The following is a 17,614-nucleotide window of genomic DNA, read 5'->3' on the forward strand; positions in this document are numbered from 1 at the left end:
GACAAACCAAGATAATTGCTCCCCACCGTGGGATGTGGCTTTGTTGAAGTTGAGTTAATTTGCTTTCTTTTGCATTGTCCCACAACCTAGGATAGTCTCGACTGCCGCAATGCCACAAGTGGGAGTGTCAAGGTTTTGAGCCATGCATGAGGATTATTTTCGGAAACAGGTACAATTCAGGCAAAATTCACTCGAACTGTCAAGTTGCCGTGGATAACTCCAGAAAACACCGTTTGGGCGTTACTTAGTGGTTCTTTTTGGGTTGGGCACAAGAGTCTTGGCACCTGTCATGATAAACCCTAAAGCTTTTGTCCAAGGCAATCTATGAATTCCACGTTACTGATTTACCACGATTTGCGCTTTGCCATACGCTTCACGCTGTCAATCTGCAAGATGTCGCCCAATGTAGAAGGGGAGTTTTTCCATGGAAGCCAGCGGTTTGCTACTGGCTGGAATCCCGGACTACGAATATACAGCACCAGAAGTTTATGGAAGAAGGTAATATCACTGGTGCCGCCATGATACTGGTTGGTCTGGAAACTCCAATTTCCACGATTTTCTTTCATTTTCTGATTTTTTTGTTTGCCTGGACCAACTACAGTTGGAAGTAAAAAGACAGTCACCGGAACAATTCTTCGGGTAAACTATTTTCCACGTAACTTAATACTTTAATCTTTGTCTCTGATTAATCTGGGAAGCTCTACTTCATCGCGATGCCACAATTAGCATCCCGTGGTTCGGAGACCCTAAAATGTCTTTAAAAGAAGGTAAGAGGCTGCATTGACGATGCAGCATTCCACTGGCGAATAGAAATCGATATGATGACAGCGAACCTCCCTGTGTCCTGGTGCCCCTCGAGGTACCCACGCACCATCCCTTGTTTCAACAAACGAGGCTTCTTTTTTCTGTGTCTCGGTAAACAGTATTAGTCTTTAGAAGTGTCGCCTATTTGCGCCATGCCGATACCATCTGTATATGCGGGGCGTCTGTTGAGCTAGATAGACTTCAAGCCACTAAACCAGGAGTTGCTTAGGCCAAAATGAACGGTTCTTGGGTATAGTCGTAGTGCGCCTGGGTGGACTTGCGTAATGGTCCACAAAAACATAGATATGCCTGTTCTTTCCTTCTAACGTGTAGCATTACTTCAGAGAATCGCCTGATCGATCGTTTCTGCCGCTAGGCATTCTGAAAAGAGATGGCGTTACGATGCTGCAGAAGTGCTCTCTGGCGTACATCGAACGGCACCAAAACAGCTTCTGGTCTTGTGCCAGTGAATCCAATAAGCTCTCAGGATAAAATTGCACAAAACCAGCCAGGGTGACAGCAGTTTCCTTCAAGATGGTTTTGTGGCTGGATATCACCCGGGGAAGCCAGAGTCTGGAGTACCGATGACTGCTAGCAGCAAAAAAGAAGGGCCGTTGAAAATTTCCACCGAAATCAAAGGTTGAATGTGAATTTTCCGGGTTCCAATTTGACCACTATGAAGCAGCTGGTGTGGAAATCAGTCCATGAGTCTTGTTCCTGATTACGACATGATTTAGAACAAGGGGACCAATAAAGCCCAAATGGTAGCAATTAATTAATTATTGAAGCCTTGATGCCGGTTATGGTTATCACTGGAAACTAAGGATTAATTCTTCGGATTTCAAATCAAAACGTGGCTTTTCTAATGATTTTGTTTGAAAAATGTGTCCACAAGGATACATGACTGGTGATTTAAGTGTCGAACCGGTGAATAATTAATCATAGGAGATTATTAAAGAGACTGACCCTATTAGAAGAGAAAGTATTCAAATTGGAAACCACAGTCAGCATCAGAAGATCTTTGGACAGCGTTACTAAATGAAACATGTTAGGCCCGAGTTAAGGGTTCCCAGTGAATCACGAAACGACAAGGTCATCATCAAGAGACACTTTAAAAGCCGGTTCCTATCATTAGGAGCTTTATCGCCGATGGGTATCTCCCGAACCTTATACTTCGTCATTAATCTCCCCACTATGAGGCACTAGGCATCACTTCAAAAAACACCGAACCTCAAGGAAGAACAACTAACCCAGAAGCTCCTAGAAGCATCTTGGAAGCCTTCCAAGGTCATGACATGTATATCCATGAGATTGCCTGGCCCCACTGGGGCCTGTTCCATGCTGGTACCTCACCACAGCTTCCATCACCCATCCACACTGCCCAATCACAAGCCATTCGATATTCACAATGGAATCACACTCCAACCGAAAATTCCAACCCAATACGCCCACCCACTACGACTACGTGGCCGATATAACCACCCTGAACCACTAAACCTCGTGGATTCCGCACTGAAGCCACAGAGTGGGCTAAAGCGGCAACCAGTCCCGGAACGCAAACCAGACCAGCCAAGTATTACCTATTCCTGGGCCCTGCCCTTACACTAAAAGAGGAAGGGGTGTGAAATAAAATGCTTTCCAACGTTTCAGGTTCAAAAAAGCCTTCTCTGTTCTTGTCATTTGCAGCCAGTCCACCCTCGGCTAGTTCTTCCGGCACTGGCCATTTCTCCGGTCATCTGGGCTGACCCGTGGCCTGCTCCAGCAGTCGAACAACCATTTAAAATAATTACGAATTTAGCCGAGCCGTTCAGGGGACCTCCTCTCGGTAAATCCAGAACGGTGGCTCGGAAGCGGTAATTAGTACCACAAAACCAGCCCGGTTGCGGAATTTTTCACTACCCCATGAGAACCAGCAGAGGTACTGAGACACTGAGATGTAGTAGAAAAGCCAGGGAAATTGGAAAAAAATTGCACCAATGAAACGCTGGTCATTGAGTTAATGTTACTTTTACTTCCTTTTTTCTTTTTTTGACTGTTTCCTTACGGAAAAGTCCTGAAATGTATTGGGGGAGAGGCGCAAACTGCATTCCCTTAGTGGTGCGCAAAAAGTCAAGTATCACGAACTTCCCTAACCGAAACCCTTTATAAGCACCCATATCCTTTCCTTCTTTCCCACGCTCTTTCCCCTAGAACCCCACCTAATATTCCCATCATGACCACCCACATCACCACAAGCAGAAAAATGTACGACTCGTACTACCACTTCTTCCCCTTCTATATGCTTACAAGCAGAGAGCAAATGATGTTGCACCTATTTATCCTTTCGTTCTTTTCGTTTGTCGGCTGGGGCATCTACTCGTGTTTGCCTGGCTACGTGCCATTTGTGATTTCTAGAGGAAAATACTACTTGACAGGCTCCCAGGAGGCGCTCGGCAACTTTGTTTTGAAGATGAGATGAGATCTTCGCTTGCTTAATATGTAATATGATAATGCTTCAGTTCGCACTTTGTAGTAACATGTATCGAAACAGCCGAGTTTCGAAGTTCAAGCCGCCACGGCGGTTGGATGACGGTGGAGGCGTCTCTGGTTCGCTGGCAGAGTCCTCTGGGAGTTTATCTAGCAAGATGGGTGCTGCTGGTTCGGCTACGGCGAAGCTTGCGAAAGGTAAACAAGCTGGGGACGCCAGACAGAAGCCTGGATTAGCGGGAGAACGGGATGGATTCGTGTCAGAGAGGGCTAAGGGGAGTCAGCAGCATTATGTTGATGTATCTGAGAGCCCAGATAATGACGCTGGCTCTGGAAAGAGCCAGGACGCGTCTGGTGTTGATCGTGATTCGCTCCCAGGTGGTGACCCTGAGCACCAGAACTCCCAGAACTCCACTGAGCCTTTTCAGAACGGCTCCAAGGGGCTGAATTCACGTTCTGCTTCTGTTCAGAGCAAATCCAAGGCACCCTTAGCCTCTACAGCACCCAGCCAGGGCCTACGACGCTCGTCCCAGGACCCTTCTCAGAAACCAGGCCAAAGGGCAGGCCTCAAAAGGCTTAAACTAGATATAAACAGACCAGCGAGTGCTGTTGCGGCCTCCCAGTCTGGTTCTCGGCGTTTGTCTGTCCAATGGAGAAAGAGATCCACTAAGAAGAACAAGTCCTGGGAAGGAGACGGGTTTGTCTATGTCCTGGATTCAGATATTGTTCTTAAAGCTGATACTAAGGGTAATGGGACGCTACGAATCTTGGGAAGATCTTCAAATACCAATACTTCGGGAGTCTTGGTCTTGGGGCAGTATGAGGCTGAAGTAGATGATGAAGGTGATCTGAAACCAGTTATGCCCTCTGAGCCTCGTCCTGAACCGGTCGTCGCTGCTCCTACCGCTTTCAAATCTCCATATGTTGCAAAGGGTCCAAGACCTGTTTCGAGCGAGGCATTCATCTTAAACGAAGAAGAAGGTTCCAAAGTTGTCGTTGACCCATCTCTCACTCGCTTTCTTAGACCCCATCAAAGAGAAGGCGTTCAGTTTATCTATGACGGTCTTCTTGGTCGCCGTGTAGACGGCCAGCGGGGTGTTCTTCTAGCTGACGAGATGGGTCTAGGAAAGACCCTCATGACCATCACTGTTATCTGGATGTTGCTTAAACAAAGTGTATCGCCTGATAAGAATCTGGATGCACTGAAAGTTTTGGTATGCTGTCCAGTGTCGCTTATTGATAATTGGAGAAAAGAGTTTGCCAAATGGCTAGATGTCAACCGTATTGGCGTTCTTGCACTCAACGGAAAGAACCAGTCGCCAGCTAAGGATAAGCAAGATATCACAGGCTTTGCTAGAACGAACGTATACCAGGTTCTCATTATGGGGTACGAAAAGCTGTTGCTGTGTGCTCTGGAGCTTTCGACTGTTGACTTTGATTTGATAGTTTGCGATGAAGGCCACCGTTTAAAGAACAACAGCAGCAAGGTGATCAAATTGCTAGATGGACTCGGCGTTCAAATGAGGTTGGTGCTTACAGGTACGCCTATCCAGAATGACTTGAATGAGTTTTACACAATCGCTAACTTTATCAACCCCGGCATCCTCGGTTCCCTGAGTGACTTCCAGAAACGTTTCGGTAAACCGATTCTTCGTGCTCGTGATGTTAATTGTCGAAGCAGAGACATGATAAAGGAGGGCAGAAAAATATCCAATGAACTTATTGAGATAACAAAGACGTTCACTCTTCGGAGAACACAAAGTGTGATCAGCACTTTCTTAACAAAGAAGACAGACGTCTTGCTTTTCTGCCCGCCTACAAAACTACAGAAATCATTGTTTAAGCTAGTGCTTGGGTCTTCCAACTTTAATGCCCTCATGAACTCTGATCCTCGCGATGTGCTAGCACTTATAATGGTCTACAGAAAGATCTGTAATTCTCCATCTTTGCTTGCAAAAGATACATTCTTTAACACGCTTTTAGGCGCAGATGCAAGGAAAGAACTTGACCCTTCGTCGCTTACCACGCGAACTACTGGCAGCAAGGTCAATGTTCTTGTACCTCTTTTGCTTGAGTTCCAAAAACGTGAGGAAAAGACTGTCCTTGTCTCGAACTTCACCCAAACTTTAGATTTTCTTGCTAATGTTTTGCTGAAACTTAATATCCAGTTTGTTCGACTTGACGGCTCCAGTGCAAGCAATATGAGAGACAAGTTGGTTGTCGATTTCCACAAGTCACCAGGATTTACAGTCTTTCTTCTTCTGGCCAAAGCAGGTGGAGTGGGCTTAAACCTTGTCGGTGCTTCCAGGCTAGTCCTTTTTGACAATGATTGGAATCCGTCGGTAGATCTTCAAGCGATGGCCAGAATCCATAGAGATGGGCAGAAGAAGCCTGTTTACATCTACAGATTATTCACCACAGGTTGTATCGACGAAAAGATCTTCCAACGACAACTCATGAAGGGAACCCTCAGTGATATGTTTCTAGACGACAAGTCTGAATCATCACTGAACATCTTCGACTTTGAAGATCTAAGAGACCTCTTCAATGTTGCTGATACCAATTGCAATACTCACGATTTGATTGATTGTCCATGTATGGGCGTTGGCGAGAGCCTTGAGTCATCACAAAAGCAAAACACCCAAGAAACTGAAACTGATGAAGATGAGTTACCGTCTCTGGGATGGATGAGTGCTCTGGACCTCCACAACATGGCTCCAGACGAAAGCGCAAAGAAAAACTCTATCAGATTGGCATTGTCTCATTATAAGCACTTTGATCCACAAGAGTGTTCCTCAGATGCTGATGTCGAGGACGAGGTCGTGAACAGGTTACTACAAAAGCTTAAGCGTGAGAAGCTATTAACTTACGTCTTTACTCACGTCACCCAAGGTTACTTATAGATTAATTTATTTTCCCAGAAGCATCTTCATTCTTGCTTCTGCTGCTCTAGCACGCTGCTCCCTCATTAGTCTCGTCTTTTGCTGTTCTGTCAACTCGCTGGTCTCAGAAGGACGGCTCTGTATCGTCTTGTTTCCACCAAGGGTGCCACCGGACGAGAACGTAGGCTTCTTATGTTCCATCTCTGTCTTCTTCGCGAGCTCCTCTTCTATTAAACGACGGTTTTGGGCCTCTTGCTGTTTCTTCTCCAGCTCTTCTTCCTTGGCCACCTCTTCCTTTGACCTAGCAGGTCCTACCTTTGCAGCACTCCAATCTGTATAGTCTTCACCGAGATTATGCCTTGCAATCTGAAACGTCTTCTTTACAGTCGGCGTCGAGCTCATTTGAGCTGCAGTCTTTCCAATTGCATTGAGAATCGTAGGATCAGCTTTCAAATTGACTAACAAGACCTGAACCATGTGATGAAGGCCCTGCGAGCTAGCATAGTGTAGAGGCGTGGGCGCGTGGGCATGCTGATTTGAAGGAGTGAACTCAAAATTTACATCCAAGCCATTCTTCTTCAAGTAGTTGATCATCATTGGGGCCTTCAGTTTCTTGAGCAAAGCTATTATCTCCTTCGTATGCTTATCAGATTCAGAAAGCTCTGGGGCTGGCGACGGCGTGTTTCTCTGTGACTTCGAAAGATCAACTCTCTTTAAAGGCACCTTCTTTGCCTTCGGAAGACCAACAACTTGCACATATGTAAGTTGGATCCATGCTCTCTTCAATTCCGAAAGGGTCGCTCTTTTTGTCGTGAAAGGAAAGTTTCTAATTCTCTTATCGTCAGCAGCCAATGGGGCACCCTCGTAACCTGCCAAAGCACGCCTATTGGCAACTGCATTTGCTCTAATAAATATGAAGTCAGCTTTCTGCAAGTACTCCTTCCATGACCCTAGTAGCTCACGCACCTCGTGCTGGAGAGCCTGCTCGTTGTACCTTCTGATCGAAGAACCGGCCGAGTTAGCTTTTCCTCTGGAGTTATCAGAAGCACTCTGCGAGCCACCTTGCTTTCTTCTCGTGGTGTATCTGTGGAAAGTCTTTGACTGTAGCACATTCACCTGTTGCTCTTGTTTTGAAATCTTGTGGTTTGGCGCAAGGCCCTTCATGCTCTTGGGGGTATGTGAGATGACGGCACCAGCAAAGTGACCACCGCCAATCATTAGAAGCACCGAAGTACCCAGCTTCTTTGGTTCCGAAGACATGTGAGTCACCTCCTCAACCACATTCCCAGAATCCAAGGCACCCTTCGAGAACAATGCCTTGTACATGCCAAATGCCTTACCCTGATCCACCAATGGAGACTGGAAGAGAATGTATGGCGAATTCGTGTTCATGTGACTGACATTGCGTTCATCGTCATCATCTTTCGTCGAGAGCTGTTCAAAGATCGTATTAAGTTTCAGCGACTCATCTTCCTCTTCACTCTCACTCTCTTCAGACCCTGAAATACTCTCCAACGACTGTGTCTCAAGTAGGTTCTCGAACTCCTCCTCGGTCAACGGGGGCAAACCATTGACTTGTCTCTTCAAATTGAGTCTATGAAGGTCAGATTTGTAGTAGTCTTTGGACTTTTCAGTGTCTGCTTTTGGGTCAACAATGACGTTCTCGCCACTGGATGAATCATCTTTGGCAGACTCAGACGAAGGTTGCTCATTGGGTTCAACCACGGCGGCCGATTCATCGAACTGAAGCAAACTAAGGCTTTTCACAACTTCCTCTCCTAAGGAGAAGATGTACAAATCGTCTTTTGCCAAAGAAGTCATGGTTGCTTGAAAAAAGTGGGAAAGCACGGCTTTATAGCTACTGGTGATGTATGGAGGCGTCTGTGCACACCCATCGAATGGCTGCAACATGGAGTCTATGATACATTATTTACACAAGAATGAGTCATTGGTGGCGATTTTTTTTTGTTTTTTGGTGTCGTTATGAGTCTTAGGCAGAGCCGAAACGGTGGCACTCTTTGAGGAAGTGCTCGATCTTCTCGGGCTTCATGAATGGGTGGGTACCATGGCCAAAGTTGACAATGTAGTTCTGCTTGCCGCCACCGAATCCCTTGATCATCTGCTCGACCTTTTGCGAAATCACCTCGTCGGAACCGTAGATGATACCTGGGTCCAAGTTACCTTGCAATGTGATTCTTCTGCCATTGACGATCTTGACGGCGTCTTCCGGCTTGTAGAGCCAGTCTAACGACACAGTGTCGTAGCCAGACTCGCACAATTCGTCCAAAGCGTACCAAGCACCCTTGGCAAACACTGTGAGTGGGATCTTCTCCTTGACGCCGAGCTCCTCAAGTCTCTTTGGCAATTTAGCAGCGATCTGGCGCAAGTAAGGCAAGCAGAACTCGTCAAACTCGTGAGGGCCCAACTCGCCGGCCCAAGACTCAAACACCTGCAACATCTGAGCACCTGCAACGACCTGTTGGGCCAAGAACTCAATACAGGCGTCAGTCACAGCCTGGAGCAACTGGTGAGACTCCTTGGTGAACTCGTAAAGCCACTGCTTGGCGAAACGGAACATCTTAGAGCCCTGACCCTCAGTCATGTACACCAAAAGCGTCCATGGAGCACCACAGAAACCCAACAATGGCACTCTACCCTTCAATTTGGTTCTTGTAAGCGTAATGGCCTTGTATGCCCAGTCCAAAGACTTCACCACGTCTGGCTTCAAGTTGATACGTTCAATGTCCTTTGGAGATCTCAAAGGGTCAGCGAAAACAGGACCTTTACCCTCGATCATGTTGATTTCAAAGCCCATAGCTTGTGGGATCACCAAGATATCAGAGAAGATAATGGCAGCATCAATAAGACCGTCGAAGTGGTCTACTGGCTGGATGGTGATCTCAGAAGCAATCTCTGCATCTCTGCAAGTCTCAAAGAAGTCTCTGCCTCCTTTAACTTCATGATATTCAGGCAAGTAACGACCTGCTTGTCTCTGAAAAGTTAGTACTGGGAGCAATATGGAAGGGTTCTGGAGAGTGCACATACCATGATCCAAATAGGAGGTCTTTCGACCTTTTCGCCTTTGGCGGCTCTTAATAATAAGTCGTTTTTCAATGGTTCAAACGAAGGCATGTTTTGGTAGCGGAAGGGGAAGTGTTCTGGTAGTTTAACGGTTCTGGGGGAATCTAAAGGCAGAGAGGGTATGCGTCGTAATGGTGCACGGGTGTCATGGGGCTCCAACGGTCTATATAAGACTGGCAATCCCCCGTCAAATCGGTCATTTTTGGGTAAATTTGGCTGGATTTTGGTTGGGTTGGTCCTGGATATTCCAGGAATTTGACTGTTTCTTTTGTTTGTCTAAACCACTTTGCTCTGGTCAGATTGAATGGGCCCTTCGAAATGGTTGCAAATTGCGAACCACGAGTAGCAAGTCAGTTTGAGCTCCACCATTGGACAGAAAATAACAATTAAAAAAAAAAAAAATTAATGGGGATTTCGAAAAGGGGTGTGGGTTGTGTTACTATGGAGGTTTAAAATGCAGCCAAGCCTTTGGGTGGTCTCTGAGTTGAGATGTTGGTTGGAGGCCTGTGACGCTGGATTGAACGATTCTGGGGAGATGGAGATGGAAAGTATACTTTTAATGGAGTCTTTTAGGTAAAGACGGGTATGCTAAACGCCATGGCATGCTTTTAAAGTGTTTAAAATGGCTACCAGAGACGCTAAACACTAAATACCATTTTTCTCGCTCCACCGGTGTTTGTTTTGGCTCAAATTTCTACAGCATATTACTAACGCTATAATAAATCTAGTAGAATAATAAAACCTTGCTTATATTAACGTTATTCCATCTTGAATGTACCAGCAAAGCGCCATTTCTAACCCATCAAAATCTGCCTGTGTGGCGTAATGGTTAGCGCATTTGACTTCTAATCAAAAGATTCCGGGTTCGAGTCCCGGCATGGGTTCTTTCTATGCGGTTTTAGCTCAGTTGGGAGAGCGTCAGACTGAAGATCTGGAGGTCCTGTGTTCGATCCACAGAAATCGCATACTTTTTGCTATTTTTTGCATCTTAAACTAATCAAAAAAAGCAATACTTATCATTAACTTATTAAATTACATATCCCAAACGCCTTGCCCATCTAGATCTCAACATATCTAGTCGCAGAAACCAAGCCACGTTCCCGGTTGGCCCAACTCACGTAGTTAGGCGAGTAGTGAAGAAGCTCATCATATGCGGGAATCCTCTCTTTAACTTCACTCTTCTTGTCTGCAACATATCCTGTTTCACTCCAGTAGCATTGTACATTGATACCAAGCTTCTTGACGGTTACCTTGGAGGCTTCAACGGCACTAGAGTCAACGACATCAGGCACCCATTGGAAAGCCAAGTGGTATTCCTTGTCCCAGTCAAGCTTGTTCAACTGGATGGTCTTGATACCGTTGAAATCCTTGTACAAGTAGTTTCCGTCTGAATCTCTAGAGAAGCCTTCTGGAATACCGTTTATGAGGTATCCTGGTGTGGAAGAATTCTTCTCGGCGCCTTCTTTGTAGACAATTGCAGTTCTAACTGGCGACTGCTTTGGCTTGGACATGGTATCGAAGATTTTGGTGACAGAATCAGAAACGTTGAAGTCAATTCTACAGTTTCTGTTTTTGGGTGCAAGAAGGCGGATCTCTCCTGTGAGCAAGCCAAATGGAGAGCTCGTCTCGGACGACGAGTTCTTGAGCACATCAATCTTCAAATAGTCGTGCACATCTTTAACACCAGGAGCAATAATTGGTTCCCATTGGGATGGATATTCATAGACAGCATTTCCGTCGCCAATGGATTCGATGCTGACCTTGGCGCCCTGCTGTTTAACGGAGGGGATATCACGCAAGATGTTCTCAACAAAGGAGTCATCACGACCGTATACCTGAACAGAGTTGGTTGCTGGCGTCACATTCAAGTCAAGAGTTTCTAAGAACCTTAATTTGAGTGGGTTTGCCTGGTCAAATGGGTTTGTGAAGTTGATAACAAAGATACCTTGGATCAAAGCAACAGCAAGAAGAAGGACAACCACTCTGTTAAGCTTGAAGATAAATGGCAAGAATGGAGCAGCCCAGAAAACGGCAAACGCCTGAGCAAATACATAGACGAGGTTCTGTGCTGCCAAAGATTCCTGGAACAGCTTGTCCATTCCATCCAAGACAAGGTAGCCGTTATTGTAGATGATATAGGAGGACAATGGAACAACAATGAGGAACTGAATAAGCCAGTCGTAGCCGAAGGATTTTGTCTCGTGTTCTTCGCAATGCTCTGAGAAGCCTGAGCCTAACGACAAGGAAGAGGATTCAACAGACTCGTCTTCGTGTGAGCCATAGTTGCGATGCGTGTTCTCATACTCCTGGTCATGATGTTCACTCGATGTTCCCAAAAGTGGTGCAGACTCTTCCTGGTTGTTTTCGGACTTAGGGGCTCTCTTGAAGTTCCAGCCGAGTAAACCGATCACAGCAGCCAAAGCTTGAAGGAAGAAAAGGAAGCCAATGTGGAACTCTCCAGAATGGTCGGACTCGGAGCGAAGCAAGATAGTCGAATAGAGTAAGCCAATCCAAGTAAGGAAAGAAATCTCAATTATACTGATAAGCTTCTCATCGTGGAAATGGCCCTTGAATGGCTTAAGAATTGCGTTCAAGCCATTCAAAACAGCGTAGTTAAGAAGCAAGAAAAGGGAAAACAATGTAGATATCAACACCCCCTTCGAGTTGTTAATCAAGAACGGATTAAGCGGAACGAAAATCACATCCGTGATGAAGTTCAAGAGAACAACGGACACGATAAGTGACAATGGTAACTTAATCACATTCACAAAGTTCACATCCCAGCTCTTCTTGTACCTGAAAATAAAGAACAACAATGGGAAACTCAACAATGGCACCAACACCAAGAGAATGATGTTGAGAACAGCCACGGTATCAATTGAGATAAGGAAGAATGTGTTGAAAAACGATGTGTAGCCTGCATTTTGCTTCTGACTCTCTGGATCAGAGTCCAAGCCAATCGACCGGAAGGCCAACTCATTAGTGAAGTCTAATGCTGTAGACAACATGTGCCATTGAGACAAGATATTGACATTGGCGATGCTATCCTTTGCAGTGTGGTAAAGATCTCTAGGTTTGTAGAAAGCAACATCAAGACCTCTAAGACCACCCTTACGTAAGTAAACGGTATAGTCTGTGTCACTGTGGATGAGGCCGTTGTTGAAGCCTTCCTGGAAGATGGAAGAAGCAAATGGGTATCTAACGGCATTATAGTGCTTGACGATACCGTAGTCCGTTCCACGGAAAAGAATTGCCTTACCGCCAGCACCAGTTCCTTCTAAGTTGAGGAAGTACTTGGTTTGTTCAGACCAAGGGTGGAACAAGAACGCGTTAGCACCATACAAGCCAAACTCCTCGTTGTTGTTGAAGTTGAAGATGATGGTTCTTTCGGGCTGGTCGACCTTCTTGGATGTCAAGTAGTCGAGAACACCCAAGAGAGAGGAAATACCCATACCATCGTCAGTGACACCATACGAGGAAGGAACCGAGTCAAAGTGAGCACTAAGCAAGAGGGCAGGCAAGTTTGGGTTGGTACCGTTGATACGTGCAAGTACGTTGTTGCTCTCGTAGTACGTTACCAAGTCGCCACCCTGCTGCTCTGCCAGGTACATGATCTTGTTTGTTCCATTCAAGTCGTTATCATGCTCAGCCCATTCCTTTCTGGCAACGAAGCTCTTAACGACATCCTCGAGATAATCGTGAACCTCATCGTTTGCCTTGGAAGTATACGTATGCTTCTTACGAGCAATCACCTGAAGGTGGAGCCACAGCGAGTCCAAGATGCTCTTCTCTAGGTCATCCGTAGGCAAGGAAACGGAGTATTCTAAGGAGTTGTCAAAGTGCAGAAGCAACACTGTAGCGAGTAAAACTAGAAGCGCCAAAAACGTCAATGTCGTCTTTCTGTAGCGGAAAATCGACCTGAACAGCCTCACAAACCAGTTCGCCTGGGATGGCTTTTTGGCCCCATGGTACTGTGGAGTAGCATGTCTTTTGTTTTGGGTCAGTTGAGGCTGGGGCGTCCTGGGGCTGTCGGTGCCGTTATTTCGAGGCAGCGCAATTGAGGAAGCCATTGAATCGGAAGACGGTGCAACAGAGAATGGAGTAGGATATTGTAAGGGTTGCTGGTTGGTGTAGTATTTATGATGTGAGGAGGGTTGTGTTGACACCCGTGCACCACGCTTATTTAGGGTGGAATGGTAAACACTGGGAACGGTAGTAATAGGAGAGGTTGTGTTTTGGTGAAGTGGGGCAGTGTTTGGAATCGTTTGGTGTGGTTGTTGTTTTGATGCTTTTTGGTTTTTGTTATGTGTAGATGTGTTTTTTGTGTAAGAAAGAGGTAGTATGTTTGTTAGCGTGAGGAATGTATGAGGCCATAAGGGAAGATATCAGATCTGGTAGAGCCATGTACAGCCACAGTAAATTCTAGCGAAGAAGATAAGGGGTGGGAAATTTAGGATGGTTCTATATTGTAAAAAGGTTGCTTTTTTTTCGTCTTTTTTATCTAGAAATCTCTTTGGTTGGGCGAACGTGGTGCTACTGCAACCGGGCCTTATCTACAGCCTTAACATAGTGTATGTATATGTTATCAGTGGCTGGGCCATAAATAGAAGCACCATAGATTTTCCACTTTTGACCTTTGCTTCATATTATTGAATAAGTGACAAGCGGTTTGATAACTTAAAAAATAACTAGCATTGACCTTGGATGGCTTTAGTGGTGATGGTACGGCTGATTGAATGGCTGCGAAAGGGCCTTATCAGAGAAGCTGAAGCTGTCAGTAAGTAATATACACAGAGGACACAGATAGTGGTCAAAAGGAGTAGAGCAATAGAAGTCAATAATTACACTCTCAATTGCTCCAATTGATGTACAGAACCCTAAAATAGAGGCATTGACTTGGTGTCCTTCTTCTTATCAGCCAAGGCAGGCAGTGACCAACAACACACAAAAGATGATATATATACTGGAAAAAAAAAGATCCATTAAACCTCCTTTACCTTCCCTGACCCTCCCAACTCCTTCCCCTCTTCATATATACTCATCTCTTTGTCCCCCTCCTTCCCCCTATATAAGCACCAGATCCATCTTTTTTGCACCCATTTCGCAACAACCACCTCCATCACCTCCACCACCACCACCATGTTTCTTCCTCTAATGGCCGCCTTCTGGCTCGTGGCGCCTGTTTTCTCCATAATAAACCCTATTGAGGTCCACGGCCGCTACTTCATTGATTCAATCACTCAGCAACCCGTACGTTCCACTTTCCTTGACTTCTTCACCTCTCCATACTAACCACCAGTTCTTCATCAAAGGAGTTGATTACCAGCCTGGCGGTTCTTCAGCTACAGACCAAAATTGGGATCCACTATCAGATCCAAACACATGTGCTCGAGATATTGCTCTTTTCCAGCAACTTGGCATCAACGTATGACTTACACCTGCTCTTACCTTTGTTCTCTACTAACACCCAGACCATTCGTATCTACTCTGTTGATCCTGACCTTAACCATGATGTGTGTATGACGCTTCTTGCTCTGGCGGGAATATACCTTGTTCTTGACGTCAACTCGCCCCAGCCGGCTCGTCACCTTAACCGGTACGAGCCGTGGTCTACGTATAACGCTGACTACTTGAAGAATGTGTTTAAGGTGGTAGACCAGTTTGGCGGGTATAACAACACCTTGGGTTTCTTTGCAGGTAACGAAATCGTCAACGATAAGGTATCAGCGAAGAACTCACCAAGGTTCGTCAAGGCTATGGTTCGTGATATCAAGCAGTATATTGATGCCAACTTGGACCGTAAGATCCCCGTGGGCTATTCAGCAGCAGACGACTTGGACTACAGAATCTCCATGTCACAGTACTTGGAATGTGTGGATGAGTCTCCGTACGATTCGGCTGACTTCTACGGGGTCAACTCGTACCAGTGGTGTGGCGACCAGACCTTCTATTCCAGTCGCTACGATGTATTGGTTGATGATTATTCAGATTATACTCGGCCTGTGTTCCTTTCTGAATATGGATGCAACGAGGTGACGCCACGTATGTTTTCTGAAGTTCAGGCTATTTATTCTGACGATATGGTGGGAGTGTTTAGTGGAGGTCTCGTGTATGAGTTCACCCAGGAACCAAACAACTATGGGCTTGTGGAGGTGTTGGAAAATGGCGATGTCCAGCTTTTAGATGACTTCTTTTCCCTCAAATACCAGCTTGATCACCTTCCCGAGCCAAGTTACAGCGTCATGACTCGGTATCTTTATGCCAATGAGGTGCAATTGAGATCTAGCAAGAAGAAGCAACAACTGATTCAACCTGCTTGTAAAGGTGAATTCGTCAACCTTGCAGTTGAAGAAGGCCTTCCTTTCTGTCCTGGTGAGAAACTCATTGACGACGGAGTACCTGTGGAAAAGGGGAAATTCATCAAACTCAGAAACTCCCAGTTGCAATCTTCTCATAGGGTTTTTGGCACTTCAGGGAAGATGTACTTGGAAACGCCAACTGTAGAAGTTTTGGAAGACACCTCATCTGGTCCTCAAACAGGTGGTGGACGAAGATCCAAGCAGTATCCCAACGGCGGTATGTATTTCAGACTTTTTCCGGGAACCTCAAGCGGTCGACACAGTCTTGTTTGGGGTCACATAACATGACATCTACTAACACGTTAGCATCTGTTGCGAAGCCTTCTTTCATGCTTTTATGTATTTTGTCGGGTCTTCGTCTTATTATTTAGATGCGTACCTTACGGGAATATAAGGCTGTCCATGCGTGATCGTAGATATTGACATTGCAGTTTGGATTGCAAAGAACAGGTGCTAAAATGATTGCCCATTCATGCGGTAGTAACGATGAGATCTTCTTATGCTCTTCTTCTAATGTGAAACCACACTTGACACAAGTGTGCATGACTTTAGGGCGTTCCTTGATGACGATCGTAAGGTTAGGCATTTGCAGCAAGTACCGTAGGAAATACTCAAAAGTGTTCTTTGACGGCTCGACCCAGTCGTCAACCTCTGGTTCATCTTCAAGCGAGGCCAGCTCACTATCTTCCTGGATGACATCAAGAGGTCTATTTTTATGTTGGTGGGAGAAGTCATGGAAAAGGTCAAAGTTGACAAGTACGATCTCCCGCAAGTCGCTGTATCCACCTTGGCCAGAACAGACAAGCTTAAAGAAGTTGTTAAACTTGGTGAAATTGAACGTCGTTACGGAGTTTTCTGTGGTGAAGAATACCTTTGAAGAAATGTCAATGACAAGGCGTCCAAGACGCCCGTTCAGCTTCACAAAGTCTATTAGGGATAAGTCTGCGCCATGGTGAATGTCTAGTAGCAGGAGCAGACAAGTGTGGCCGAATATATTGGTGCAACGACGCTTGGCAGCCTTTTTGGAGTCACTGTAGATACAAGCGTTGGCAATGAGGGAGTCAACACGAAGTTTCTTATCCCAGTTATCGCTCAAAAGTTTGGTTTCGTTAATCACAAACTTATTAAGTTGGAGCTCGTTAATCTGATCAAAGACCAGAGCGAAAATCAGCATCTGGCCAATCTTGAAGGGGATTGTCCAACCCGATTGAGCTGTCAACAGAAGCCGTTCCAAGGTTCTTGATGGAGCATGCCTCCTAAATGAAAACTTCAGCGTCAACAGCAGCAACGAATCAGCCATAAACTCTGGCGGGAACTCAAATAAAGGAGAAATCTCTGTAATTGACACTTCCTTAAGCCCATAGGCCTCGTTCAAAAGGCACTTAAAGCTGGTAACCCAAGCGTCATACTTGGAAGTACCCTATTGACATTCTCCACGTTATAAGTACCTGCAATCAGTGTCAGGGAAGCCTCCTTATCGTTCGTAGGCGGATTGACAAAGTGGACCTTCCGTATATAGTTGATCATGGAGCTCGGTTCGTTGAGGCCGAACCGTCTAGCCAAAGAAGCCCTCAGCGACAAGTGAGCATCGGCAAAACGAATGAAATGGGATGTCAGCTTAAAGTAAACATCCTGATAAATAAAGTTCTTGCACACGATATTGTGAAACTTCAAGCACAGTAGCGAAAGCTGGATGAGCGTCTCCAACGGTAAGAGACTGAAAATGGCAATCAAGATCTCATACGGAAGCGAGTGGAGATGTAAAAGCGGATACTTTGGCACGTTCTTAGGATGAGCCACCTTTCTGCGGCCCATAAGCTGGTACTTTTTCATGTCCAAAGCATACAGTTAGGAAAAAAAAAAGGGTGGGAAAAAGATGACAGTACGAAGAGTAGATAACAGTTTAGCTGGTGCCACAGGTGAAGGGTAAAGTCTGCAGGAAACACGGTTTCTGCCAGACCCTGAAGATCCCTTGTCCCAGGGAATGAAGTTTTGGAAGTGGGTTTTGTTTTCAGTGAACTT

General features: G+C 45.7%; 6 protein-coding genes and 2 non-coding genes across 8 annotated transcripts; 4 read left to right on the forward strand and 4 right to left on the reverse strand. All coding sequences in view use genetic code 12, as the record gives it.

The window, feature by feature from the left end:
• Positions 1-3,016: 3,016 nt before the first annotated feature.
• On the forward strand, positions 3,017-6,173 carry RDH54 (DNA-dependent ATPase; the record flags this gene model as incomplete). The annotated part of the gene is made up of 2 exons (XM_025486795.1): positions 3,017-3,244; positions 3,303-6,173. The coding sequence occupies 2 exons, from the start codon at positions 3,017-3,019 to the stop codon at positions 6,171-6,173; spliced, it is 3,099 nt and encodes a 1,032-aa protein (XP_025344345.1).
• Positions 6,174-6,219: 46 nt separating this feature from the next.
• Positions 6,220-7,973, reverse strand: CXQ85_003141 (uncharacterized protein; the record flags this gene model as incomplete). Its single annotated transcript, XM_025486796.1, has 2 exons — positions 6,220-6,266; positions 6,287-7,973. 2 exons carry the CDS (start codon positions 7,971-7,973, stop codon positions 6,220-6,222), a joined length of 1,734 nt encoding a protein of 577 aa, XP_025344346.1.
• Positions 7,974-8,142: 169 nt separating this feature from the next.
• CXQ85_003142 (uroporphyrinogen decarboxylase) lies at positions 8,143-9,284 on the reverse strand (the record flags this gene model as incomplete). Its single annotated transcript, XM_025486797.1, has 2 exons — positions 8,143-9,144; positions 9,198-9,284. 2 exons carry the CDS (start codon positions 9,282-9,284, stop codon positions 8,143-8,145), a joined length of 1,089 nt encoding a protein of 362 aa, XP_025344347.1.
• Positions 9,285-10,044: 760 nt separating this feature from the next.
• CXQ85_003143 lies at positions 10,045-10,117 on the forward strand. Its single transcript has one exon. It is a non-coding gene; the product is annotated as a tRNA-Arg (tRNA).
• An 8-nt stretch (positions 10,118-10,125) lies between these two features.
• Positions 10,126-10,198, forward strand: CXQ85_003144. The gene has a single exon. It is a non-coding gene; the product is annotated as a tRNA-Phe (tRNA).
• A 93-nt stretch (positions 10,199-10,291) lies between these two features.
• CXQ85_003145 (uncharacterized protein) lies at positions 10,292-13,303 on the reverse strand (the record flags this gene model as incomplete). The annotated part of the gene is made up of 1 exon (XM_025486798.1): positions 10,292-13,303. The coding sequence occupies one exon, from the start codon at positions 13,301-13,303 to the stop codon at positions 10,292-10,294; it is 3,012 nt and encodes a 1,003-aa protein (XP_025344348.1).
• A 1,084-nt stretch (positions 13,304-14,387) lies between these two features.
• Positions 14,388-15,880, forward strand: PHR3 (1,3-beta-glucanosyltransferase; the record flags this gene model as incomplete). The annotated part of the gene is made up of 3 exons (XM_025486799.1): positions 14,388-14,483; positions 14,533-14,658; positions 14,705-15,880. 3 exons carry the CDS (start codon positions 14,388-14,390, stop codon positions 15,878-15,880), a joined length of 1,398 nt encoding a protein of 465 aa, XP_025344349.1.
• A 79-nt stretch (positions 15,881-15,959) lies between these two features.
• CXQ85_003147 (uncharacterized protein) lies at positions 15,960-17,425 on the reverse strand (the record flags this gene model as incomplete). The annotated part of the gene is made up of 2 exons (XM_025486800.1): positions 15,960-17,000; positions 17,030-17,425. 2 exons carry the CDS (start codon positions 17,423-17,425, stop codon positions 15,960-15,962), a joined length of 1,437 nt encoding a protein of 478 aa, XP_025344350.1.
• Between the last annotated feature and the right edge of the window lie 189 nt (positions 17,426-17,614).

Source organism: Candidozyma haemuli (assembly GCF_002926055.2).
Source record: "Candidozyma haemuli strain B11899 chromosome Unknown D_2014730914, whole genome shotgun sequence".
Classification (NCBI taxonomy): Eukaryota; Fungi; Ascomycota; class Pichiomycetes; order Serinales; family Metschnikowiaceae; genus Candidozyma; species Candidozyma haemuli.